Below are 25,894 nucleotides of genomic sequence, written 5' to 3'. Positions count from 1 at the left end.
CCAATCACTCAGTCGGTCACAAACACGATCATCTTTTTGACAAAGTAATAATTCAATTCTAAGGTTACTTCCTTTCCTCACCCATACATCTGACCCCAACATTTTCACCGACTCCTCATCAACAAATTGAGATACGTAACCCTTAACTCTAGCGTCAACCCAACTACACGGATCATGTTCGTCAACGACAACTTTTCCTTTTTTTCCATCAAGAACAAGTAGAAAGGAAATGACAAGTAAGAAATAGCAACAAAAAAAATAAATGTCAGCACTAACCTTTTTAACTCATTCTGTAAAAAGAAAAACAAGTTTTTTTTCTCAAGAAAATCCAACAATGTCCAGAAATGACACCAGAGGTTACAAGAAGAAAAAGTAACAACGTGGTTGAATGGTTAAAAAACGAACAACTTTTAATCTGAACCATCCAATAACAAGCATTAACCCACTTTTGAATCAAATGGACAGGGGTGCCTGGAGAAGCGGAAAATCTTTCACATCAATCAATCAAAAAGGCGCGAAAAACAACACAGCAATTAAATGCAACACGTTTCATATCCCATACAGAACCAAGCCGAGTTTGGGGGCTACAGGCACCAATACAAACATGAAATCCAAGGGCCGAGGTATATGGAACATCCACAAAAAGCTCATCTTCGTTCTGTCCAAGGCAAATTTGGGGGCTATGATGCGTAACCTATATACCTCGACCACCTAAGCGACCCGAATATCTCGAAATACAAACGATAAGATCAGACCCAGAGTTTGAATAATCAAACGCAGTCAGCAAATTCAACTCGCTACGAACGACACTTAATAACCAATCAAGAATTTCGGATCTATCAACACAACGGGTAACATAATCGCCTATAAAATCGAGCACACTATCTCGAAATAGGTTCAGGTTCTAATTTAAGTCTTATGCTAAGTGATAATATTCTAAAAAAAACACTTTTTACTGACTTAACTGTCGGAATATCTTTTGTAGGTATTTCCACCGCAATGTTCCAGTTGTGCTGATCTATAACTCTTCAGGACAAGTAGCACATTGCTCGGAAGAAATTGCCATAGTTCGCGACTTCTTATAAGACAGAAATAAAAAAAATGTGTATTCATGTAAATAAGGATCAAAATTAAATTTCTCAAAAATAAATATTTTTAATAATTTATAACAGAAAAAATTCAACAATTATTTTATGGCAGAAACAGACCCACTTTTTTATTTCTCTTTTTTCCTTTTTTTAAAAAAAATGATTAATATCGTTTTAAATTAAATTTAGATTTTTTAAAATTTAAATTTTATTTTATAAAATAAAATATAATTTTTTATTATTTATTTTATAAGTAAAGTTAAAAATAAATATAAAAAAATTTATTTAAAAAGTAAAAAATTATACTTTATTTTCTAGAGTAAAATTCGCACTTTAAGATACATATTTTTAAGTTGCCCTCAGTTAACTTAAACCCCTCTCCTTCCAATGGAATCCGGTGGTGACGGCCGCGGTCACGGCGGAAGAGGGCTACGCCGCCAACAACGACAGCCGGAGCTCAATCTTCAACCACAATGGCGTCGTCCCTTAACATCACCCACAACCTCACACTCAAACATCACTCTCCAACCCCAATGGCGACGATCGACGCAACCGCCGCCAGCAGCCCTTCCTTCTCACCCTCAGTATTCTGCCGCCGCCGCTGAACAACCACGTGAGCTCCTTCTCCAACCAGAATGGCGCCGCCCGAGGCCCCCGACGACGACAACAACTCCTCCGGAACCGGAACCGGCACGGAGGCTACCGAGGCCCACTTCTTCGTTCTGGAACCAGAATCAGTATTCTCCGAAGCCGCAGAGCTTGAGTTCCGGCAGTGAAGGTTCTAGAACTTCCAGCGCTGCTGACCATGCTGACTTTTGGCGACTTCCCTCACTCTACAATGGTGCATACTCTCTCTATGTTTCTCACCATTTTTATGTTCTATGATTCAGGTATCAATAGTAATAGTACAATGCAAAACTGAACATGATCATCAAAATTTTCCTAGTTATATTAGACACATTAGCACTAGGAAGGAATAACATTAGTAAGATTTATAAATTCCCAAAGCTGAATTAGGGAATTTACTAGGAATTGATGGTTTCTTTTTTATACCATAAATTAATTTATATATAACAAGCTAGGATTATTATATCATCAGCACATGACTTGTAGCTTTTGTCCCCCTAGCTGTTAGTTCTGTGCGCAGCATTATTAGTATGTATGAAGTATTTAAGTCTACTTTGCCTTGCAGATTCTCAAGTTCCCAAACTAGAAAAACTGCAAATATCCAGACAGTTTGCTACCCCATGTAGTACCCTCGAAAGGAAGGATAAGCTTTCACCTATTCGGAGACCCGACAATGGTGGCACATTGGCAATTCTAACTAACAAACTCCGTGTTAATCATTTCCTTGTGAAGTTAAATCCAGAGAGTGTAATAATGCATTACAATGTTGGCGTTAAACCAAAGTTTCCCTCAAAGCATGGCCGGCCTCAGAAATTATCAAAATCTGATCTGTCCATGATTAGAGATAAATTGTTTTCTGATGATCCAGAGAGATTACCCTTGGATATGACTGCATATGATGGTGCAAAGAATATCTTTAGTGCAATACAATTACCGGAAGAAACCTTTACTGTGGAGCTTTCTGAAGGAGATGATGAAAAGACCCTTACATATAGTGTTACCTTAACACTTGTTAATACATACAGGCTTTGCAAGCTAATGGACTATCTTAATGGTCACAGCCTCTCAATTCCCAGGGATATTTTACAAGGGATGGATGTGGTGGTCAAGGAGAATCCATCTAGGCGCACTGTTGCAGTGGGACGACACTTCTATCCCCCTATGACACTGAAAGATCTTCACCGCGGCATAATTGCTGTTGGTGGGTTTCAGCATAGTTTAAAGCCTACATCGCAGGGTCTGTCCCTATGCGTAGACTACTCTGTGTTGGCTTTCCGAAAGCAAGTGTCAGTCTTGGATTTCTTGCATGAGCATATACATAATTTTAAGTTGGAGGAATTTGAATACTTCAGAAAGGATGTTGAAGATGCACTTATTGGATTGAAAGTTAGTGTGACTCATCGTAAATCCAAACAGAAATATACTGTTGTGAGATTAACACCTCAGAATGCAAGGTACGTCACTTTTCCCATTGACAATGCTGAGGGGTGGAATCTCTCAAAGAATGCTAGTCTTCTTAGCTTTTTTAGAGACAAATATGGGAAAGACATTGTATACAAAGATATTCCCTGTTTAGACTTAGGGAAAGGCAACAAGAAGAACTATGTACCTATGGAATTCTGTGTTTTGGTTGGGGGGCAAAAATATCCTAAAGAATGTCTGGATGCAGATTCTGCAAAGACATTGAAAGCACTGTCACTAGCTCACCCAACTGAGAGGGAGAGTGCAATACAAAAGATGGTGCACTCAAATGATGGACCTTGCGGGTAAGTAAAATATCATTTCAATTGTATTCTGTTTACGCCTTGTCGTACTCACATTATTACCTTTCCTTTGTTTCTAGTTACAACTTTATGGAATGAGAGCTGTAGGTTTAGGATCGTTAATAAAGAGTAGTTTCAGTTTGCATCTTTCATTTTTTTGCTGATGTGTGCACTAAGCTATAATGGCTTAGAAAGTGCACATAAACTCCTAAGCCCCACATTTTTTTTTGAAAACACCCTTTGTCACTCAAAATTGCTAAATATCTGGCAATTCTCATATGCTTCCATGCAACTTCTATAGCTCTTGGTTAGGATGCCTCCATAGACATTGCTATATGATTAGCCCCTCAAGCACTATTGCAACTAGGAGGCCCATCTAATTATTGTGTTGATGCAAATGACAATATGGAAGTTGTTAAACTTTTGGATCATCTAGCCAAGAGATTCGCCAAAAGAAGTTTAATGGTAGGAAGAAAAGTAATTCCCAGTTGATAAGACTAACATTTTCACTCTACATCCTAAACTAGTAAAACAATGTGTCAGCTTTCCGTAAAGGGTATGCATGTAATTGGTTAGTGGTTAGTTATATTGGTTAGGCTGTTAGCTTAGTAGTGTTTGTGATTCTGTTAAAGTCTAGTGTACTAGTGTGTATAAGTAAAACTTACGGTCACTTATAGATATATGATTCAGTGCCATTATGTGAACAATATTCAGTAACTTCACAGTCAAGTAATCTCTTCTTCTACAATATTTCTTCATTGCACTTGCTTGTTCCTGAACCTTCAAACTCCATCAGATTCAAGCTTGCAGTCTTGAATCTTTCATTTCCTTGGAAGATGACCAAAGAGTATTATGTTTGATTGTGATCCTAACAGTAACAACTGCCAAGCCTTATCCTACTAGATGAGGTTGGCAGCAATTGTGTTCCTAATTGTTAAGTTTATTCTACTTGGTAGGATGGACTACATGGAACATAACAATACAGAAAAGATGTGATGACTGAACTGTGTAAACATCGGTATAATTTAGCAATGAGTGCAAACCTGCACATGTTTAGCATTACTTTTTAATGGTTGGATGTTCTCCTTTTATCTTTTTCATGTCAATATATTAGTGATAATTTGAAAAACATATATGAACGTAAGAATATGTGGAATTCTAGAGGATTATTCATTCAATGTTTGTGGAAATGTTTGTGATTTTGATCCGCTATTTCTCTCAATTTATCTGAGACAAATTTCACTTATATTTTTTATATTGTCAGTGGTGGTGTGATAACAAATTTTGGAATGAAAGTGAACACGAACATGACAACCATTCTAGGACGTGTCATTGCCCCCCCAGAATTAAAGCTAGGTGATCCAAATGGCAAGGCTATCAAGATATCGTTGGATCTAGAGAAATGTAATTGGAACCTTCTTGGAAGATCAATGGCAGAAGGCAAACCAGTTGATTGTTGGGCCATTCTTGATTTTACTAGTTCTGGGTCATATAGGCACCAATTGAGAGTCAACGAATTCGTTAAAAAGCTTATTGGTAAATACGAAAGAATGGGTATAAACATGCAGGAGCCCATTTGGTATGAAGAATCTTCAATGCAGATACTTGCAAGGAATGATTTGCTCTCTGAATTACTTCAAAAGATTAGCAATACTTGTAAACAGAATCATGGTCACATGCAATTTCTCCTGTGTGTGATGACTAAGAAAAGTCCAGGTTACAAGTACCTTAAGTGGATTTCTGAGACCAAAGTTGGTATAGTGACACAATGCTGCTTATCTCATAGTGCTAATGAAGGGGATGACCTATTTTATACTAATCTGGCCCTCAAGATCAATGCCAAGCTTGGAGGCAGTAATGTAGAGCTCAACAATATGTTCCCTTACTTTGAGGAAGATAGGCATGTTATGTTTGTTGGGGCTGATGTCAATCATCCTGGTTCTCGGGACACCAAGAGTCCATCAATTGCTGCTGTGGTTGCAACTGTTAATTGGCCTGCAGCAAATCGCTACGCAGCACGTGTTTGCCCTCAGTACAATCGGAGCGAGAAAATACTCAACTTTGGGGAAGTTTGCTTTGAGCTTGTTGCATGTTATAGAAGGATGAATGGAGTCAGGCCTGAAAAAATCATCATTTTTCGTGATGGGGTGAGTGAGTACCAGTTTGATATGGTTCTTAACGAAGAGCTACAGGATTTGAAGAGAGAATTCCAGAGATTAAATTACTTCCCAACTATCACTCTTATTGTAGCACAAAAACGACATCAAACTCGATTCTTTCCAGAGGGTAGGAGGGATGGATCTTCCACTGGCAATGTTTTGCCAGGAACAGTTGTTGATGCAAAAGTTACTCACCCTTTTGAGTTTGACTTTTACCTTTGTAGTTACTATGGAAGCATAGGCACCAGCAAGCCTACTCACTACCACGTTTTATGGGATGAACACAGGTTTAAATCTGATGAATTGCAGAAGCTTATATATGACATGTGCTTCACCTTTGCAAAGTGCACTAAACCTGTATCGTTAGTCCCTCCAGTGTACTATGCTGACCTCGCTGCTTATAGAGGACGATTATACCATGAAGCAAGGGTTGGGATGCAATCTATGAAATCAGTAGGATCCTCATCTTCTAAGGCTTCTTTTGAGCAGGGATTTTATAGGTTGCATCCTGACTTGGAAAACTTGATGTTCTTCATCTAAAGGATATATATCTCTCCACAGTCTAGCTGTCTTTCTGTGTTATCTTTTTTATTGGTTTCTTTCTTCTGAATCCTAAGATTATAAAGAAAGAAAATGTCATCATTGAAAAACCATAATAATAATAATAATTGGCATTCACCAATGGCTTCTTCCTTTGCTGAACTTCTTCCCTCTGATGGAGCCTCACACAAGAAGAAGCTATCACTTCCTTCATACATATGTCATGATCCTAGAAGTGTTGCTTCATCAAAGCACAAGTCAGAGAAATCCACTGTAAGAAGATATGATATCATAAATGCTTCATTTTTATTCATGTATGCATATTGTTTGCATAAATGCTTCAAATACTACTATCATATTTAATACTCTTACTTGTATAGGTAAGAAGTGGCTCTTCTGCATCTCAGTTCAAGAGGCCTGGTTCAGCTTCTGAGAGATCAAACTCTAGGTCTCTGGTGGTAGAAGATTCAAGAATGGATGAAGTTGCTATTGGAGCAGTGATGAAAATCCTCAGTGGCTACATTGGAAGATATGTAAAAGATGAACTTTCAGGAGAAAAATCAGGGAAAGATGCAGTTCTGTGATGGAGAGAAGAAGAGAGGACTCAAATGATGAGGTTTTTGAGAATTTGGAAATGGGCATGGGGAAAGTTGATAAATTGGTAGAAGATCATGGAAGAATGAGGCAAGTTATGTTGATCAGAAGCTTGAAGAATTCCATTGAGATATTAACCATAATAGTTGCTTCCTCTTTGAATGCTAAAGATTCTCATCTTTCTGCTTGTGCTCAAATTTACTTGGCAATAGCTTATAAGATGTTGAAGAAAGAGAGAGTTTCCTCAAAGCATTTACTTCAAGTGTTTTGTGATTCTCCAAGTATGGCTAGAACATACCTGATTCCTGATCTTTGGGAGCACTTGTTTCTTCCCCATCTTCTCCATCTCAAAATTTGGTAAAACAAGGAGATTGAGTCTCTTTCAAATGAAGATCATGGTGATAACAAAAGGAAAATGAAGGTGTTGAGCAAAGTCTACAATGAAAAAATGGATGCTGGAACTAGTCTCCTTGCTTTGTACTACAAGCAATGGCTGAAAGTTGGGGCCACAGAGCCTCCTCTTCCTGTTGTATCATTGCCATCAATGCCAAGTTGCAGATCATCATCAAGAAGAAAATCTTCAGATTCGTTGGTTTCAAATTCCTCAATCAATCCAAACTTGCAAGTGATATGAATTACTTATTCTTCCAAATTTCGTATATTCGTAACTAAATGTATATGGATACTACTTGTTTCCATATTCATTATGAATATTTCAAATTTTTAAAATGACAAATATTATGTTTCGGTTCTCTTCAACAGATATAAGGCAGTGTTTGGCCCCAAACTGGAGCAGCAACCTACTGGTCCGGATGAACAAAAAGGAGCCATTGTAATTTATAAGGGCTCAGAGATTAATGATAAAATTTATGGAGATGAATACAGGAGTTCATCTCAGGTTGGTAGTTTCTTTTCCTTTATTTCACAGATGAAAATTTTCTTATTTTATCCCTTCATTCCACAATATCTGTCACTTGTAGAAATCTGTTTATCCATAATCAGTTGTGACCAGATATGATTGATTTATGAATGTATCAAATTTCTAAAGTGAACGATAATGTGAAAAAGGAGTATACTGTAGAATTGATGTCTTGATGCATGATTCTATTTTCTTGCTATTGTCAGAGAGAAAGAGATGTATATATGGGAAGATCATCAATCCAAGATGACAAGAATCATGGTCAATTATGGCCCGAGTTCCAGAGATTGGACTATTTCCAGTGCTTTTCTTGCAGGAACATACCTACAGAAGGATTGGAAAACAGCAACTACAGATCCAAGAACATTGCTTCAATCAAAAGGGGAGGAATAAATTCTCTTCCAAGGAATTAGGCACACTTGCTGGTTTTGCCATCACCATCCCAAATTCATCAAGTAGATCCAAGGTATACTTCCTTTGGTACAAAGCAATACCCTGAGAACTGCGTGCTACCTCCATTCCGAGGAAGAACTTCAGTCTTTCCAAATCCTTGATGCTGAATTCATCATCCAAGGCTTTCTTAATAGCATTAATCTCAACTGCATTGTCTCCGAATAACACTAAATCATCCGCATTCACAAGGATCACCGCTAGTCCACTGCTGGTGCGCTTGGTAAAAGAAAAATGATCATGACTGGATTTGAGGAAACCGTTCTGCTCAAGAAAACCACACAGCCGCAGATTCCATTGGCAGTGTGGTGTCCTTAACTTGCTGCCAGTAACATCAGCTAACCAGACAGCTGATTTGCTCACAAAAGCACTTGTCCTACGACCATTTGGCTTGCTACTCAACAAGTTGGGAATGCTTGATTTGCATTCCCCGTTTGAGAGAGGATGATGAAGATGTTAATTAGTTAGCTTTGTTGTTTTAGTATATTCTGCTTTGGCAAGTTGTAACTAATAGTTAGTTGTGTTATTTGTAGTTGAGCTAAGTTAATTAGCTATTAGTGAGAACTATATATAGAAGTAGTTAGGCATATTGTTTAGTGATTTTTTCCCTTCTATTTTCTGCACAATGAGAAGTTCATTTTCTCACCAATTCTATCTGTACTTCTATCACATATCCCTCTCTCAATTTTGATCTTCAGCACGGTTTTTACATATGACGTGCCATATATGTTAGAAAATTCGAAATGAAAATTGAAGATTCTGATTTGGACTCGCAAAATGCAATCCAACACATGTAAATCCAACACGTGTGTGAAATGAATGACAAGTATGAGTATCTCACACCAACGACTAAAAACACGTCGGGAGGCACAGCTGTAAACGACAAATATGTCAAGTAAACTTGTGTAAGTTTTAGTTGTCTATAAAAGTTTACTTAAAAAGTCTAAAACTTCTCACATCAAAATTTTTTTTTATTCGATACATAATTTTTCTATTTTAATAAATTTGTTTATTGAATTATAAAATTACTTTCAAGATATCAAAATAAATATTAATGTAGACATTTATTTTTCACAATACAGACTAAAGGCATAAATGGCAAAATGTGTATTATATTAGATAAAGCCAAGAAACAATTTTTAAAAAATTATATCATCTCAGCATTATTGTTCAAAAAAAATAAAAGAAAAATAGTTCGATCATCCACTACTGTCACCACCACAGACCACACAGATTTTACATCATTCTCTATGACTATTACCATTTAACACCAAAAAATTTTCTATTACTCCATAATAACTGATAGGTGATAACCTTACTATAGCTTTCCTTTTCCTTTTCAAAACGGTTTTATTTTTCGATCAGTAAAATATTAATTCAAAGAAAAAATAACATGATTATGACACCACAGTATAAAATATGGTGAATATCTTCCGTTGTTAATTATCATTTCTTTCCATCTTAAAAACAACATAACAACTAGGTGTGCTGAATTTATTGTTCTTCACGGTGGTATCAATTCAACTAGCAAAACGTTTGTTAATTCCTTACTGTGCTAAGTTTTTTGGTGTCTAAAAGAATAGAAACAAGGAAAAAGTGGCCGAACAGAACAAAGCAGAGGTTCAAGAAGCAGCGGCTTCCCGAATTACAATCTGCTACAGCTCTCCCATTCTTACTATGCTAACAACTAATATTCAATCATGATGAAAAGTATAAAATCCTCTTCTTTAAGTAGTAGAGCGACCCAATGCATATAGAGGCACTAACATTAAATAAGATGTTCCAAAATGATATAACTTTGATAAAACACAAAATTGTAAAACCCAAAATCTCAATAATCTCCAAACCACTAAACAGGAAGCAATCCATGAACAACAGAAGCATCATTGAAAATAAAATTAAAAAAAAAAAAAGGCTAGTCTTTCACCATCTACTCTTCAACTATTGTTCCCTTCTCGCTGACATAGATACCGTCAAGGAACTTCCTAATATCCTTGTTTTTCACATGGCATTTCTGTTAAATCAACAGATAAAGAAAATTTACAATTAGAATCCAGGCAAGAGCGAAATGTAAACTGTTTGACAGTTTGCAAGTGAATAATAAAAGGAGAAAGAACGAACCTGGTTAATGAGGGCACATGACCTTGATACAAGCTCAATGTCATTTCCATCCAAAACGAGCTCATCCTTAACCTTCTCAGATCTAACCACAGACACTCCCTCAAGCATGTCCACTTTCCTCACCTATCAATACATTATAAACAGTTCAATATCTCAGAAATTAAAATAACTAACAATACACACAATCAACAAAGCAAAGTCGAAAAAAATCTATCAACACATTACAAAGCAAGCTGGTAAACCTTATGAACAGTTCAATAACTAAGAAAATAACTAACATCACAGTTTACATCATCCTGCAAAATTAGAAAACCTAATTCATTTTCCTACTATGATCTGAGATTATAAAAAGATCAAATAGAAAGAGGAAAGGAAACACTAACCTTCTTCTCGCCAAGGAAGTTGCGGATCTCGATGGAGGAGTTGTTGTTGGAAATGCTTGCGTTAATCGGAAAGTGAGCATAGACGAACCTCATCTTGTAACGGTATCCCTTAGTGACGCCGGTGATGAGGTTCTCGACATGGCTGAGGGCAGTACGGATGGCGGCGGAGGTCTTGCGAGAGCCAAACCAGGCGTCGATCTTGAGCTTCTTCTGGCCATTTTCGTCCTTGATGAGCTGGAAATCAAGGTTGAGATGCTTGAAATCACGAACAAGCTTCCCCCTGGGACCTTCCACTTCAATGACCTTAGCGTGAACCTTGATGCTCACGCCTTCGGGGATGTTCATGGTCTCAGACGAGAGAATAGTCTTCATTTTTGCTACTAGGGTTTTCTCTCTCCCTTGCGGCTCTGTATGTGATTTCTTTCTTCCCCCACAATGCAAAACGCAAAACCCTAGAGCTTCTATATATCTCTGTGTACAGGTTTTCTTCGCCACATTATGGGCTACCCCTTCCAATAAAATTTTATTGGGCTTAGGCCCATCAGAGTTCAGAAACTTTTTTCTCTCTTTCTTTCCTTTTTCATACTATTGGGTTGGATAAAATTTAGACAAAAAATCTTAATAAGGCTTATATATAATTTAGACAAAAAATTTTAATTTCAAAATTGAAATATCAAATTGACTATAACCTTCGGAGAGATTTATCAATTGGCCCTAGCAGCTCTTGACAAGCTCTGCAACCAGCAAGACTTGTTCAAACAGCTAGCCAAGAATTCCCTCAAACTAAAGGGAGCATGCGACAAGTCTTATCTGCAGATCAAATGCAAGGATAAAGACTCATGTGATTGCCACACAAAAAAGAAGCATCACTTCAGAAGGACCAGACGGTCAGATTTTGATCAAAGCCATTTCAGCAGAAGAAGAAAGTTCAAAGGAAAGAAACGGTTCTTCAGAAAAAAGACTTTCAAGGACAAGCGAACCAACAAATGTTTTCTTTGTGGACAAGCTGGGCACTTTGCCAAGAAATGTCCCAACAAGAAGCAGACGAGCAAAAGAGAAATCAAGATGCTTCAATCTTTACAAGACGCTGTCTTAACCCGAGATGATGAAGATCTTGAATCAATCCTTGAAGAACAGTCAGAAGCAGATGAGTACACGAAGTACATGCTTCATGATCCTGAAGATAGTTCTTCTGATGATGACTACAGACCAATCCACTGTATGACACCTGCTCCGCCTCAACAGTGGATGTCAGAAAAAGGATGTCTAGGAAGCTTAGGTTCCAAAAGAATTGACGGAATCCAACGACCCCACTTCAAACTCAAACTTTTGGCGTCCAAATATGATGTGCCAAAAAGGGTCGTAGCACTACTTGATACTGGATCTTGTGCAACTGTTGTCAGGCCCAATCTGTTACCTGATGAGATTTGGGCTCCTCATGACAAAACTTACATAACAGCCAGCCAAGGAAGATTTACTATTGACCATATTTCTAGAGGAAATGTTGGGCTACAAATATTTCCTGAAATGGTGATTTGGCTGAAGGTTCTGGGAAGCTACCTCCCTGAGAAGGATGTACTGTTTGGTTTTGATGCATATTACCAAACGCAGGGAATGTCAATATGGCCTGAAGGACTGAAATTCAAAAAGAAGTTCTTGCCATTTCTTGAAAACAGAGGCATCTATGAAATTAGCAAGGCTCCTTCAGACTATGAAGCTATTCAGAACAGGTTACTAAAAGCTTGTTGTGACAGCCATGACAAGTTTGACCACCCTCTTCCTTTATGGAAGAATCAAGATTTCTTCATTCAATTGCCCTTCAAGAAGAATGAAGACATCAACCCTACCAAGGCAACCCATTCAGGAATGAATCCTGAAGATCTGAAGTTAGCAAAGGAAGAATGTGCTTCGTTACTGAAGCAAGGTTTAATTGAACCAACAACTTCCAACTGGGCATGCCAAGCATTCTATGTGGAAAAAAGGTCTGAACAGGTTAGAGGAAAGAAGAGATTGGTGATTGATTACAAACCCTTAAACCTCTTCTTGCAAGATGATAAGTTTCCACTACCACGGATTGACGCCATAACTCCTCGGCTTAGTCAAGCTAAACTTTTCAGTAAGTTTGATCTCAAAGCAGGATTTTGGCAATTGGGTATCCACCCCAAAGAAAGATACAAAACGGGCTTTTGCATACCTGATGCACAGTACCAATGGACTGTCATGCCATTTGGACTGAAGGTAGCCCCATCATTATTCCAAAAAACTATGATCAGAATCTTTGAGCCCATACTCCACTCAGCTCTCATCTACATAGATGACATCCTACTGTTCTCAAAGGACGGCCCAACTCATCAGGCCCTTCTGATCCAGTTTACTGAAATCGTGGAAAAATATGGAATAATGCTATCTGAAAAGAAAAGCCTTATTGGTCAGGCCCAAATTGATTTTTTGGGAATGACTTTCAATAATGGTTTCTTCCAACCTGGAGAGCATATCTCAAAAGAACTGTTAAACTTTCCTGATGACCACCTGACAGCAAAGCAGGTTCAACAGTTCTTAGGCATCATCAATTACATCCGTGACTTTCTTCCGGATGTGACGAGACACACAAGCCAGTTGTCAAAGCTACTAAAAAAGCAACCCCCACCTTGGTGCCCTGAACAGACAACAGCTGTCAAGCACCTGAAAGAAGTAGCACAGAAACCCCCACCATTGAAGATTCCTAGCAATGGACAACGCATCCTGCAAACTGATGCTAGTGATAACTACTGGGGAGCTGTTCTCCTTGAAGAGATTGATGGAACAAGACACTACTGTGCGCATGCTAGCGGACAGTTCAAGGAGTCAGAAAAACACTACCATGCTACATACAAGGAGATCCTCGCAGTCAAAAGAGGAATCGAGAAGTTCAGCTTTCACTTGAGTGCATATCATTTCATTGTGGAAATGGACAATACGTCCTTTCCATCCATGCTGGATACCAAAGGGAAGATACTACCAAACTCACAACTTCTGAGATGGAAAGATTGGTTTTCACGCTATAAATTCACAGTAAAACACATCAAGGGAAACCACAACACCATAGCTGATTACCTTTCCAGACCAACCAAAGAACTTCCGCCCAAAGTTCTTCACATCCTAGCCATGAATAGAGCTTCACCACCAACCTTCCCTCTTCCAGACTGCCCTCAAGACCACAAGTTCTACAGAAGAGAACCTGGACCATTTCCTTTTTCCCTTCGACCTAGGACTGCTGCTGAGGTCAAGACCCTAGCTGAAGAATGCCTGTTTTACTGGTTACACAGGCTCCTCCTTGTTACTCAAATCACAGCAAAACCTCAACACTTTCACCCGAAAACACCTTATCATATCATACCCATCATCAAAGGTGAAATTCCTGAAGAAATGCTGTGGTTCATGTGGGCGCTCACTGTTCAGTATGATTGCGCCATCATAGTTCCTGGAATTGCTATGTACAGACTTCTCTGTGACAAAAGCTTCTCAGGAACAAATCTTGAGAAATTTCTCAAGATGTTTGCACCTATTCCATTCTGGAGAGGAAAACTCTTCAGTGCACTAACAGACCATGACGTTTGGAACCTCCCTGATAAGCTGAGACACAGGTTTTATTATGCCTTTGTCTTAAGAAGGCTATTTGCTTATCGCAATGAGATCCTATACACCAGAAACAACTTCAACATTGTTGGTTATTCAAAGATATGGCCAACAGATGAGAAACACTGTCTCAACAATATGGCCAAACATCTCACCTTCCACAACAATCCTAACGTTGAAGTACTCACAGAAGCCATTGAAGGACTCTCACTTTCAACAGAAGAAGAAGCTTCTTCCTCCAGGACTGTACAGGAAGAATTAAGAGAATTTCAAGTTAATTTTCTTGCTTCATCTGTGATCTATCCTACACCACCACTCAACCAGGATGAACACCCATGGGATTCTCCTCTTGGAGATCAAGTCACCTATGGCTATGGAAGTATTGAAGATGATACTGAAGATCAATACACAGAAGGACCACATAACCTTGTGGATGACATTGATGAACATGAGCCCATTATGAAATACAGTCCGTGAAGAATGGGACCCAACAACAATCATAATGTCCAAAAGCAATTATGGTATTTTGTCTTTTATAATCATGTAAAATATGGTGTGACATAAAGTAAGTTTGTCCTTTTGTAATCATCAAAGGGAGTGATGTGAGATAAAGTTGTCATATTGTAACCAGAGATAAGATTCCTTCTTATCTCTTAGTAGTGCGGTCCACGTGTCTGTATCTTAGTAGCTTGCTTAAAGTTGTTTGTCTCTTTGTAATGATGGATAAGATTCTTTCTTATCCTCCACTACCCAAGAGCCTCTATATATAGAGGGCTCTGCCATTGTAAAACGCAGAACTTAATCTTTCAATATAACCATTGTAAGATATTCACCATGAATACTCTCTAAATCTCTCTCTCTCTGAAATCTTGAGTCTCCAATATGCTTATCTTTGCTTACTAGTTTCACGTATGCTCTAGGCTTGCCTCAGTCTTGAGGATCCTGCCTATCAGAAATGAAACTGATCCGATCCATGAGAAGTTCCAGTATTGGAAAGAAAGAACATATCGGCATCCATGACGATCTTGTCATAAGGTCCCTTGAATCCCCAATTGAGATGAGTTTAGTGGGAAATCGGGATAGAGATGACAGGATGTACTGGTCCCTTGGTATGTTCTTTCAGAAGTACGTCTGGATGCACCCCTTGGTATCAGAGCCTAAAGAACTAAAGCAAAGAGAAGGTATATTGGAGATGATAGAGAGTAAGAGAGATTTGAAATATTCATGTCAAACTCTGAATCTAGCCAACCTATCTTCCATAATACAGAGCTTTCTCTTAATCACTTACCACCATCTGTTCATAAAACTCTATCCAACAAAATAGAAAACCTTGTTGAAATCACCCATGTACCAGAAGGACGACCATCTTTTTCTAGACAGTCATCTTCCAGAAAGATCTATATGATCTCTCCTCTCACTGTTCAACATACCAGTGATCAAGATGACCCCCCAATTCATTACTATGAAGAAGGAAAGCCAGTCTATGTCTCACACGTCAATGGCCATTTCATATGGGATGTTGATCACAGCATGTGTGACTCAGATTGTGACTGCGATGCTTGGGGAGAATCAGAAGATGAGGACTACTACAAGAAGAAGAAGTCCAAGAAGAACAGGAAGCAGAGCTGTACTGCTCCTCCAAAGTTCTATCCACCAGATGAACCTGAAGAACCACCAAAGTTTTATCTAAGGAAGAAGAAAAAGAAGATCCTTAGGCCTCAATTCTCAGATCCTATTGCTGTACCATGTATAGCAACCCTCAAGCCTTATGAGCAGGAGTTTCCTCCTCTACAGGTTTCCACTGACAGTCAAAGGATTACTCGACGGCCATACATAGCCCCAAAAGGAGTAACTCCACAGGGAGTTCAGTCAACTTCACCTCAAGATGAGGTACTGAATTGGCAAACGGAGAATGCTGTTAGCCAAAACAAAGTCCTGTTGAGAATTGATCACACTTTGGAAACACTCGTTGAAAAGACAGACAACCTATCCTCACAAGTGTACTCAGTTCAAACTCAAGTTGATGAGCTAAAAAATAGACTGACCATACAAGCCCAAAAACTTGACCAAGACCTAAGAGCTTACATTCAAACCCATTACTTTGGCCCAGATTTCCAAAGGAAGGACCAGGAACTTACCCGCATCAAAGCCCAGATCAAACAAATTGAACAAGACCAAGCTAGACAACCCAAGCCACAAGTCTTGGCCACAGATCCACTAGCCTTATATCCACCACAGTATCCCATGTACACACCCGCTTACATTCCTCCACAGCAGCCAACCATAAATGAACCTGACTATGACAACATCTTCAAGACCCATTATCACCTTGCCCGAAGATTACACACAAAGCCTAAGCCACACCCGGTTCAACCTACAGGCCCTTCACAAAAAAGGATGCATAATCCACCATGGTCAGAAAGAGAATTTCTCAGAGGAGAAATCTCTGGAGAAAAACTGAGGCAATTTCCAAAGAAGAACAGGCACCAGAAAAAAGGACAATCGGAATGATTGATGCAGACATCACGTCAAGTGATTCGTTTGAAGAAGTAACGTCTGACTCATCAGACTTTTCGATTGAAGAATCATCTGAGGAAGATCAAATTGCAGATCTTTCTGCAATAGCCATGGTTGATCAGGCCAACCCAACCTCAGAAGAAGAAGGAGAAGGGATAGTCGTAGAAGAAGATGATGATGAATCCCATCCCTCACAGACTAAGACCACTCAGACAAAGGCAGGCAACCATTATTTCACTTTTGATAACCTTCCTCCTCACAAGTACAGAGAAAGGTTGAATGATTTTGGAGCCTGGATTGATACTAAGATGACCAGCCCTAATGCAGATATCCAGCAAGTACTCTCTGAGTTTGTCACCAGAATGACCGGCAATCTTAGAGAATGGATAAACACACTAAGTGAGTATGAGCGAATGCAGCTCACTAGTGGAAATGCTACTCAGTTTCTAGGAAGATTGCACAGAGAATTCCTAGGAGACATTGGGATTATTCAGCAGAGAAATTCCCAAGAATATTATGAGATGAAATGCTGTTCACTCAATAAGAAAGATCTGGAAAAGCATTTCAAAAGAATGCAGGCCAAATACTATCCTCTTGGAGGACAGAGCAACTCAACACTTAAGGAAGTGTATCTTGCTTCACTTCCAAAAGAGCTTCTTCCAGAAAAAGGAAATGGTCCAGGTTCTCTTCTGTAGAACTTGTGGTCTTGAGGGCAGTCTGGAAGAGGGAAGATTGGTGGTGAAGCTCTATTCATGGCTAGGATGTGAAGAACTTTGGGCGGAAGTTCTTTGGTTGGTCTGGAAAGGTAATCAGCTATGGTGTTGTGGTTTCCCTTGATGTGTTTTACTGTGAATTTATAGCGTGAAAACCAATCTTTCCATCTCAGAAGTTGTGAGTTTGGTAGTATCTTCCCTTTGGTATCCAGCATGGATGGAAAGGACGTATTGTCCATTTTCACAATGAAATGATATGCACTCAAGTGAAAGCTGAACTTCTCGATTCCTCTTTTGACTGCGAGGATCTCCTTGTATGTAGCATGGTAGTGTTTTTCTGACTCCTTGAACTGTCCGCTAGCATGCGCACAGTAGTGTCTTGTTCCATCAATCTCTTCAAGGAGAACAGCTCCCCAGTAGTTATCACTAGCATCAGTTTGCAGGATGCGTTGTCCATTGCTAGGAATCTTCAATGGTGGGGGTTTCTGTGCTACTTCTTTCAGGTGCTTGACAGCTGTTGTCTGTTCAGGGCACCAAGGTGGGGGTTGCTTTTTTAGTAGCTTTGACAACTGGCTTGTGTGTCTCGTCACATCCGGAAGAAAGTCACGGATGTAATTGATGATGCCTAAGAACTGTTGAACCTGCTTTGCTGTCAGGTGGTCATCAGGAAAGTTTAACAGTTCTTTTGAGATATGCTCTCCAGGTTGGAAGAAACCATTATTGAAAGTCATTCCCAAAAAATCAATTTGGGCCTGACCAATAAGGCTTTTCTTTTCAGATAGCATTATTCCATATTTTTCCACGATTTCAGTAAACTGGATCAGAAGGGCCTGATGAGTTGGGCCGTCCTTTGAGAACAGTAGGATGTCATCTATGTAGATGAGAGCTGAGTGGAGTATGGGCTCAAAGATTCTGATCATAGTTTTTTGGAATAATGATGGGGCTACCTTCAGTCCAAATGGCATGACAGTCCATTGGTACTGTGCATCAGGTATGCAAAAGCCCGTTTTGTATCTTTCTTTGGGGTGGATACCCAATTGCCAAAATCCTGCTTTGAGATCAAACTTACTGAAAAGTTTAGCTTGACTAAGCCGAGGAGTTATGGCATCAATCCGTGGTAGTGGAAACTTATCATCTTGCAAGAAGAGGTTTAAGGGTTTGTAATCAATCACCAATCTCTTCTTTCCTCTAACCTGTTCAGACCTTTTTTCCACATAGAATGCTTGGCATGCCCAGTTGGAAGTTGTTGGTTCAATTAAACCTTGCTTCAGTAACGAAGCACATTCTTCCTTTGCTAACTTCAGATCTTCAGGATTCATTCCTGAATGGGTTGCCTTGGTAGGGTTGACGTCTTCATTCTTCTTGAAGGGCAATTGAATGAAGAACTCTTGATTCTTCCATAAAGGAAGAGGGTGGTCAAACTTGTCATGGCTGTCACAACAAGCTTTTAGTAACCTGTTCTGAATAGCTTCATAGTCTGAAGGAGCCTTGCTAATTTCATAGATGCCTCTGTTTTCAAGAAATGGCAAGAACTTCTTTTTGAATTTCAGTCCTTCAGGCCATATTAACATTCCCTGCGTTTGGTAATATGCATCAAAACCAAACAGTACATCCTTCTCAGGGAGGTAGCTTCCCAGAACCTTCAGCCAAATCACCATTTCAGGAAATATTTGTAGCCCAACATTTCCTCTAGAAATATGGTCAATAGTAAATCTTCCATGGCTGGCTGTTATGTAAGTTTTGTCATGAGGAGCCCAAAGCTCATCAGGTAACAGATTGGGCCGGACAACAATTGCAGAAGATCCTGTATCAAGCAGTGCTACGACCTTTTTTGGCACATCATATTTGGACGCCAAAAGTTTGAGTTTGAAGTGGGGTCGTTGGATTCCGTCAATTCTTTTGGAACCTAAGCTTCCTAGACATCCTTTTTCTGACATCCACTGTTGAGGCGGAGCAGGTGTCATACAGTGGATTGGTCTGTAGTCATCATCAGAAGAACTATCTTCAGGATCATGAAGCATGTACTTCGTGTACTCATCTGCTTCTGACTGTTCTTCAAGGATTGATTCAAGATCTTCATCATCTCGGGTTAAGACAGCGTCTTGTAAAGATTGAAGCATCTTGATTTCTCTTTTGCTCGTCTGCTTCTTGTTGGGACATTTCTTGGCAAAGTGCCCAGCTTGTCCACAAAGAAAACATTTGTTGGTTCGCTTGTCCTTGAAAGTCTTTTTTCTGAAGAACCGTTTCTTTCCTTTGAACTTTCTTCTTCTGCTGAAATGGCTTTGATCAAAATCTGACCGTCTGGTCCTTCTGAAGTGATGCTTCTTTTTTGTGTGGCAATCACATGAGTCTTTATCCTTGCATTTGATCTGCAGATAAGACTTGTTGCATGCTCCCTTTAGTTTGAGGGAATTCTTGGCTAGCTGTTTGAACAAGTCTTGCTGGTTGCAGAGCTTGTCAAGAGCTGCTAGGGCCAATTGATAAATCTCTCCGAAGGTTATTGTTGGAATATCCTTCTGGTAGATGGCCATTGTTCTTCGTATTTCTGGAAGAAGCTCTTTTGGAAGTGAAGCAAGATACACTTCCTTAAGTGTTGAGTTGCTCTGTCCTCCAAGAGGATAGTATTTGGCCTGCATTCTTTTGAAATGCTTTTCCAGATCTTTCTTATTGAGTGAACATCATTTCATCTCATAATATTCTTGGGAATTTCTCTGCTGAATAATCCCAATGTCTCCTAGGAATTCTCTGTGCAATCTTCCTAGAAACTGAGTAGCATTTCCACTAGTGAGCTGCATTCGCTCATACTCACTTAGTGTGTTTATCCATTCTCTAAGATTGCCGGTCATTCTGGTGACAAACTCAGAGAGTACTTGCTGGATATCTGCATTAGGGCTGGTCATCTTAGTATCAATCCAGGCTCCAAAATCATTCAACCTTTCTCTGTACTTGTGAGGAGGAAGGTTATCAAAAGTGAAATAATGGTTGCCTGCCTTTGTCTGAGTGGTCTTAGTCTGTGAGGGATGGGATTCATCATCATCTTCTTCTACGACTATCCCTTCTCCTTCTTCTTCTGAGGTTGGGTTGGCCTGATCAACCATGGCTATTGCAGAAAGATCTGCAATTTGATCTTCCTCAGATGATTCTTCAACCGAAAAGTCTGATGAGTCAGACGTTACTTCTTCAAACGAATCACTTGACGTGATGTCTGCATCAATCATTCCGATTGTCCTTTTTTCTGGTGCCTGTTCTTCTTTGGAAATTGCCTCAGTTTTTTCTCCAGAGATTTCTCCTCTGAGAAATTCTCTTTCTGACCATGGTGGATTATGCATCCTTTTTTGTGAAGGGCCTGTAGGTTGAACCGGGTGTGGCTTAGGCTTTGTGTGTAATCTTCGGGCAAGGTGATAATGGGTCTTGAAGATGTTGTCATAGTCAGGTTCATTTATGGTTGGCTGCTGTGGAGGAATGTAAGCGGGTGTGTACATGGGATACTGTGGTGGATATAAGGCTAGTGGATCTGTGGCCAAGACTTGTGGCTTGGGTTGTCTAGCTTGGTCTTGTTCAATTTGTTTGATCTGGGCTTTGATGCGGGTAAGTTCCTGGTCCTTCCTTTGGAAATCTGGGCCAAAGTAATGGGTTTGAATGTAAGCTCTTAGGTCTTGGTCAAGTTTTTGGGCTTGTATGGTCAGTCTATTTTTTAGCTCATCAACTTGAGTTTGAACTGAGTACTCTTGTGAGGACAGGTGGTCTGTCTTTTCAACGAGTGTTTCCAAAGTGTGATCAATTCTCAACAGGACTTTGTTTTGGCTAACAGCATTCTCCGTTTGCCAATTCAGTACCTCATCTTGAGGTGAAGTTGACTGAACTCCCTGTGGAGTTACTCCTTTTGGGGCTATGTATGGCCGTCGAGTAATCCTTTGACTGTCAGTGGAAACCTGTAGAGGAGGAAACTCCTGCTCATAAGGCTTGAGGGTTGCTATACATGGTACATCAATAGGATCTGAGAATTGAGGCCTAAGGATCTTCTTTTTCTTCTTCCTTAGATAAAACTTTGGTGGTTCTTCAGGTTCATCTGGTGGATAGAACTTTGGAGGAGCAGTACAGCTCTGCTTCCTGTTCTTCTTGGACTTCTTCTTCTTGTAGTAGTCCTCATCTTCTGATTCTCCCCAAGCATCGCAGTCACAATCTGAGTCACACATGCTGTGATCAACATCCATATGAAATGGCCATTGACGTGTGAGACATAGACTGGCTTTCCTTCTTCATAGTAATGAATTGGGGGGTCATCTTGATCACTGGTATGTTGAACAGTGAGAGGAGAGATCATATAGATCTTTCTGGAAGATGACTGTCTAGAAAAAGATGGTCGTCCTTCTGGTACATGGGTGATTTCAACAAGGTTTTCTATTTTGTTGGATAGAGTTTTATGAACAGATGGTGGTAAGTGATTAAGAGAAAGCTCTGTATTATGGAAGATAGGTTGGCTAGATTCAGGGTTTGACATGAATATTTCAAATCTCTCTTACTCTCTATCATCTCCAATATACCTTCTCTTTGCTTTAGTTCTTTTGGCTCTGATACCAAGGGGTGCATCCAGACGTACTTCTGAAAGAACATACCAAGGGACCAGTACATCCTGTCATCTCTATCCCGATTTCCCACTAAACTCATCTCAATTGGGGATTCAAGGGACCTTATGACAAGATCGTCATGGATGCCGATATGTTCTTTCTTTCCAATACTGGAACTTCTCATGGATCGGATCAGTTTCATTTCTGATAGGCAGGATCCTCAAGACTGAGGCAAGCCTAGAGCATACGTGAAACTAGTAAGCAAAGATAAGCATATTGGAGACTCAAGATTTCAGAGAGAGAGAGATTTAGAGAGTATTCATGGTGAATATCTTACAATGGTTATATTGAAAGATTAAGTTCTGCGTTTTACAATGGCAGAGCCCTCTATATATAGAGGCTCTTGGGTAGTGGAGGATAAGAAAGAATCTTATCCATCATTACAAAGAGACAAACAACTTTAAGCAAGCTACTAAGATACAGACACGTGGACCGCACTACTAAGAGATAAGAAGGAATCTTATCTCTGGTTACAATATGACAACTTTATCTCACATCACTCCCTTTGATGATTACAAAAGGACAAACTTACTTTATGTCACACCATATTTTACATGATTATAAAAGACAAAATACCATAATTGCTTTTGGACATTATGATTGTTGTTGGGTCCCATTCTTCACGGACTGTATTTCATAATGGGCTCATGTTCATCAATGTCATCCACAAGGTTATGTGGTCCTTCTGTGTATTGATCTTCAGTATCATCTTCAATACTTCCATAGCCATAGGTGACTTGATCTCCAAGAGGAGAATCCCATGGGTGTTCATCCTGGTTGAGTGGTGGTGTAGGATAGATCACAGATGAAGCAGAAAATTAACTTGAAATTCTCTTAATTCTTCCTGTACAGTCCTGGAGGAAGAAGCTTCTTCTTCTGTTGAAAGTGAGAGTCCTTCAATGGCTTCTGTGAGTACTTCAACGTTAGGATTGTTGTGGAAGGTGAGATGTTTGGCCAGATTGTTGAGACAGTGTTTCTCATCTGTTGGCCATATCTTTGAATAACCAACAATGTTGAAGTTGTTTCTGGTGTATAGGATCTCATTGCGATAAGCAAATAGCCTTCTTAAGACAAAGGCATAATAAAACCTGTGTCTCAGCTTATCAGGGAGGTTCCAAACGTCATGGTCTGTTAGTGCACTGAAGAGTTTTCCTCTCCAGAATGGAATAGGTGCAAACATCTTGAGAAATTTCTCAAGATTTGTTCCTGAGAAGCTTTTGTCACAGAGAAGTCTGTACATAGCAATTCCAGGAACTATGATGGCGCAATCATACTGAACAGTGAGCGCCCACATGAACCACAGCATTTCTTCAGGAATTTCACCTTTGATGATGGGTATGATATGATAAGGTGTTTTCGGGTGAAAGTGTTGAGGTTTTGCTGTGATTTGAGTAACAAGGAGGAGCCTGTGTAACCAGTAAAACAGGCATTCTTCAGCTAGGGTCTTGACCTCAGCAGCAGTCCTAGGTCGAAGGGAAAAAGGAAATGGTCCAGGTTCTCTTCTGTAGAACTTGTGGTCTTGAGGGCAGTCTGGAAGAGGGAAGGTTGGTGGTGAAGCTCTATTCATGGCTAGGATGTGAAGAACTTTGGGCGGAAGTTCTTTGGTTGGTCTGGAAAGGTAATCAGCTATGGTGTTGTGGTTTCCCTTGATGTGTTTTACTGTGAATTTATAGCGTGAAAACCAATCTTTCCATCTCAGAAGTTGTGAGTTTGGTAGTATCTTCCCTTTGGTATCCAGCATGGATGGAAAGGACGTATTGTCCATTTCCACAATGAAATGATATGCACTCAAGTGAAAGCTGAACTTCTCGATTCCTCTTTTGACTGCGAGGATCTCCTTGTATGTAGCATGGTAGTGTTTTTCTGACTCCTTGAACTGTCCGCTAGCATGCGCACAGTAGTGTCTTGTTCCATCAATCTCTTCAAGGAGAACAGCTCCCCAGTAGTTATCACTAGCATCAGTTTGCAGGATGCGTTGTCCATTGCTAGGAATCTTCAATGGTGGGGGTTTCTGTGCTACTTCTTTCAGGTGCTTGACAGCTGTTGTCTGTTCAGGGCACCAAGGTGGGGGTTGCTTTTTTAGTAGCTTTGACAACTGGCTTGTGTGTCTCGTCACATCCGGAAGAAAGTCACGGATGTAATTGATGATGCCTAAGAACTGTTGAACCTGCTTTGCTGTCAGGTGTCATCAGGAAAGTTTAACAGTTCTTTTGAGATATGCTCTCCAGGTTGGAAGAAACCATTATTGAAAGTCATTCCCAAAAAATCAATTTGGGCCTGACCAATAAGGCTTTTCTTTTCAGATAGCATTATTCCATATTTTTCCACGATTTCAGTAAACTGGATCAGAAGGGCCTGATGAGTTGGGCCGTCCTTTGAGAACAGTAGGATGTCATCTATGTAGATGAGAGCTGAGTGGAGTATGGGCTCAAAGATTCTGATCATAGTTTTTGGAATAATGATGGGGCTACCTTCAGTCCAAATGGCATGACAGTCCATTGGTACTGTGCATCAGGTATGCAAAAGCCCGTTTTGTATCTTTCTTTGGGGTGGATACCCAATTGCCAAAATCCTGCTTTGAGATCAAACTTACTGAAAAGTTTAGCTTGACTAAGCCGAGGAGTTATGGCGTCAATCCGTGGTAGTGGAAACTTATCATCTTGCAAGAAAAGGTTTAAGGGTTTGTAATCAATCACCAATCTCTTCTTTCCTCTAACCTGTTCAGACCTTTTTTCCACATAGAATGCTTGGCATGCCCAGTTGGAAGTTGTTGGTTCAATTAAACCTTGCTTCAGTAACGAAGCACATTCTTCCTTTGCTAACTTCAGATCTTCAGGATTCATTCCTGAATGGGTTGCCTTGGTAGGGTTGACGTCTTCATTCTTCTTGAAGGGCAATTGAATGAAGAACTCTTGATTCTTCCATAAAGGAAGAGGGTGGTCAAACTTGTCATGGCTGTCACAACAAGCTTTTAGTAACCTGTTCTGAATAGCTTCATAGTCTGAAGGAGCCTTGCTAATTTCATAGATGCCTCTGTTTTCAAGAAATGGCAAGAACTTCTTTTTGAATTTCAGTCCTTCAGGCCATATTGACATTCCCTGCGTTTGGTAATATGCATCAAAACCAAACAGTACATCCTTCTCAGGGAGGTAGCTTCCCAGAACCTTCAGCCAAATCACCATTTCAGGAAATATTTGTAGCCCAATATTTCCTCTAGAAATATGATCAATAATAAATCTTCCTTGGCTGGCTGTTGTATAGATCTTGTCATGGGGAGCCCAAATCTCATCAGGTAACAGATTGGGCCTGACAACAGTTGCACAAGATCTAGTATCAAGTAGTGCTACGACCCTTTTTGGCACATCATATTTGGACGCCAAAAGTTTGAGTTTGAAGTGGGGTCGTTGGATTCCGTCAATTCTTTTGGAACCTAAGCTTCCTAGACATCCTTTTTCTGACATCCACAGTTGAGGCGGAGCAGGTGTCATACAGTGGATTGGTCTATAGTTATCATCAGAAGAACTATCTTCAGGATCATGAAGCATGTACTTCGTGTACTCATCTGCTTCTGACTGTTCTTCAAGGATTGATTCAAGATCTTCATCATCTCAGGTTAAGACAGCGTCTTGTAAAGATTGAAGCATCTTGATTTCTCTTTTGCTCGTCTGCTTCTTGTTGGGACATTTCTTGGCAAAGTGCCCAGCTTGTCCACAAAGAAAACATTTGTTGTTCGCTTGTCCTTGAAAGTCTTTTTCTGAAGAACCGTTTCTTTCCTTT

At 39.8% G+C, this 25,894-nt stretch overlaps 2 protein-coding genes across 2 annotated transcripts; one reads left to right on the top strand and one right to left on the bottom strand.

Moving 5' to 3' along the window:
- Positions 1 to 1,475: 1,475 nt before the first annotated feature.
- On the top strand, positions 1,476 to 8,897 carry LOC130974564 (protein argonaute 2-like). The gene is made up of 6 exons (XM_057899435.1): positions 1,476 to 1,929; positions 2,281 to 3,481; positions 4,743 to 6,450; positions 6,558 to 7,396; positions 7,534 to 7,669; positions 7,897 to 8,897. Exons 1-3 carry the CDS (start codon positions 1,476 to 1,478, stop codon positions 6,175 to 6,177), a joined length of 3,090 nt encoding a protein of 1,029 aa, XP_057755418.1. The 3' UTR covers positions 6,178 to 6,450; positions 6,558 to 7,396; positions 7,534 to 7,669; positions 7,897 to 8,897.
- A 954-nt stretch (positions 8,898 to 9,851) lies between these two features.
- LOC130972991 (60S ribosomal protein L9) lies at positions 9,852 to 11,089 on the bottom strand. Its single transcript, XM_057897353.1, has 3 exons — positions 10,645 to 11,089; positions 10,262 to 10,384; positions 9,852 to 10,154 (listed from the first exon to the last, which is right to left on the bottom strand). The coding sequence occupies exons 1-3, from the start codon at positions 11,014 to 11,016 to the stop codon at positions 10,071 to 10,073; spliced, it is 579 nt and encodes a 192-aa protein (XP_057753336.1). The 5' UTR covers positions 11,017 to 11,089; the 3' UTR covers positions 9,852 to 10,070.
- Between the last annotated feature and the right edge of the window lie 14,805 nt (positions 11,090 to 25,894).

Source organism: Arachis stenosperma, chromosome 4 (assembly GCF_014773155.1).
Source record: "Arachis stenosperma cultivar V10309 chromosome 4, arast.V10309.gnm1.PFL2, whole genome shotgun sequence".
Classification (NCBI taxonomy): domain Eukaryota; kingdom Viridiplantae; phylum Streptophyta; class Magnoliopsida; order Fabales; family Fabaceae; genus Arachis; species Arachis stenosperma.
The sequence above is the reverse complement of the archived record's forward strand: the minus strand, read 5'-3'. Positions and strand labels throughout refer to the sequence as shown.

What these genes read in the sequence shown, in the direction of transcription:
- LOC130974564 (XM_057899435.1), top strand. Translation starts at nt 1,476, where the DNA reads ATGGAATCCGGTGGTGACGGCCGCGGTCACGGCGGAAGAGGGCTACGC. An exon ending in ACTTCCCTCACTCTACAATG is followed by an intron (nt 1,930 to 2,280) that starts GTGCATACTCTC and finishes TTTGCCTTGCAG; the next exon opens with ATTCTCAAGTTCCCAAACTA. An exon ending in TCAAATGATGGACCTTGCGG is followed by an intron (nt 3,482 to 4,742) that starts GTAAGTAAAATA and finishes TTATATTGTCAG; the next exon opens with TGGTGGTGTGATAACAAATT.
- LOC130972991 (XM_057897353.1), bottom strand. Translation starts at nt 11,016, where the DNA reads ATGAAGACTATTCTCTCGTCTGAGACCATGAACATCCCCGAAGGCGTG. An exon ending in ACTTCCTTGGCGAGAAGAAG is followed by an intron (nt 10,385 to 10,644) that starts GTTAGTGTTTCC and finishes ATGTATTGATAG; the next exon opens with GTGAGGAAAGTGGACATGCT. An exon ending in CATGTGCCCTCATTAACCAG is followed by an intron (nt 10,155 to 10,261) that starts GTTCGTTCTTTC and finishes TTGATTTAACAG; the next exon opens with AAATGCCATGTGAAAAACAA.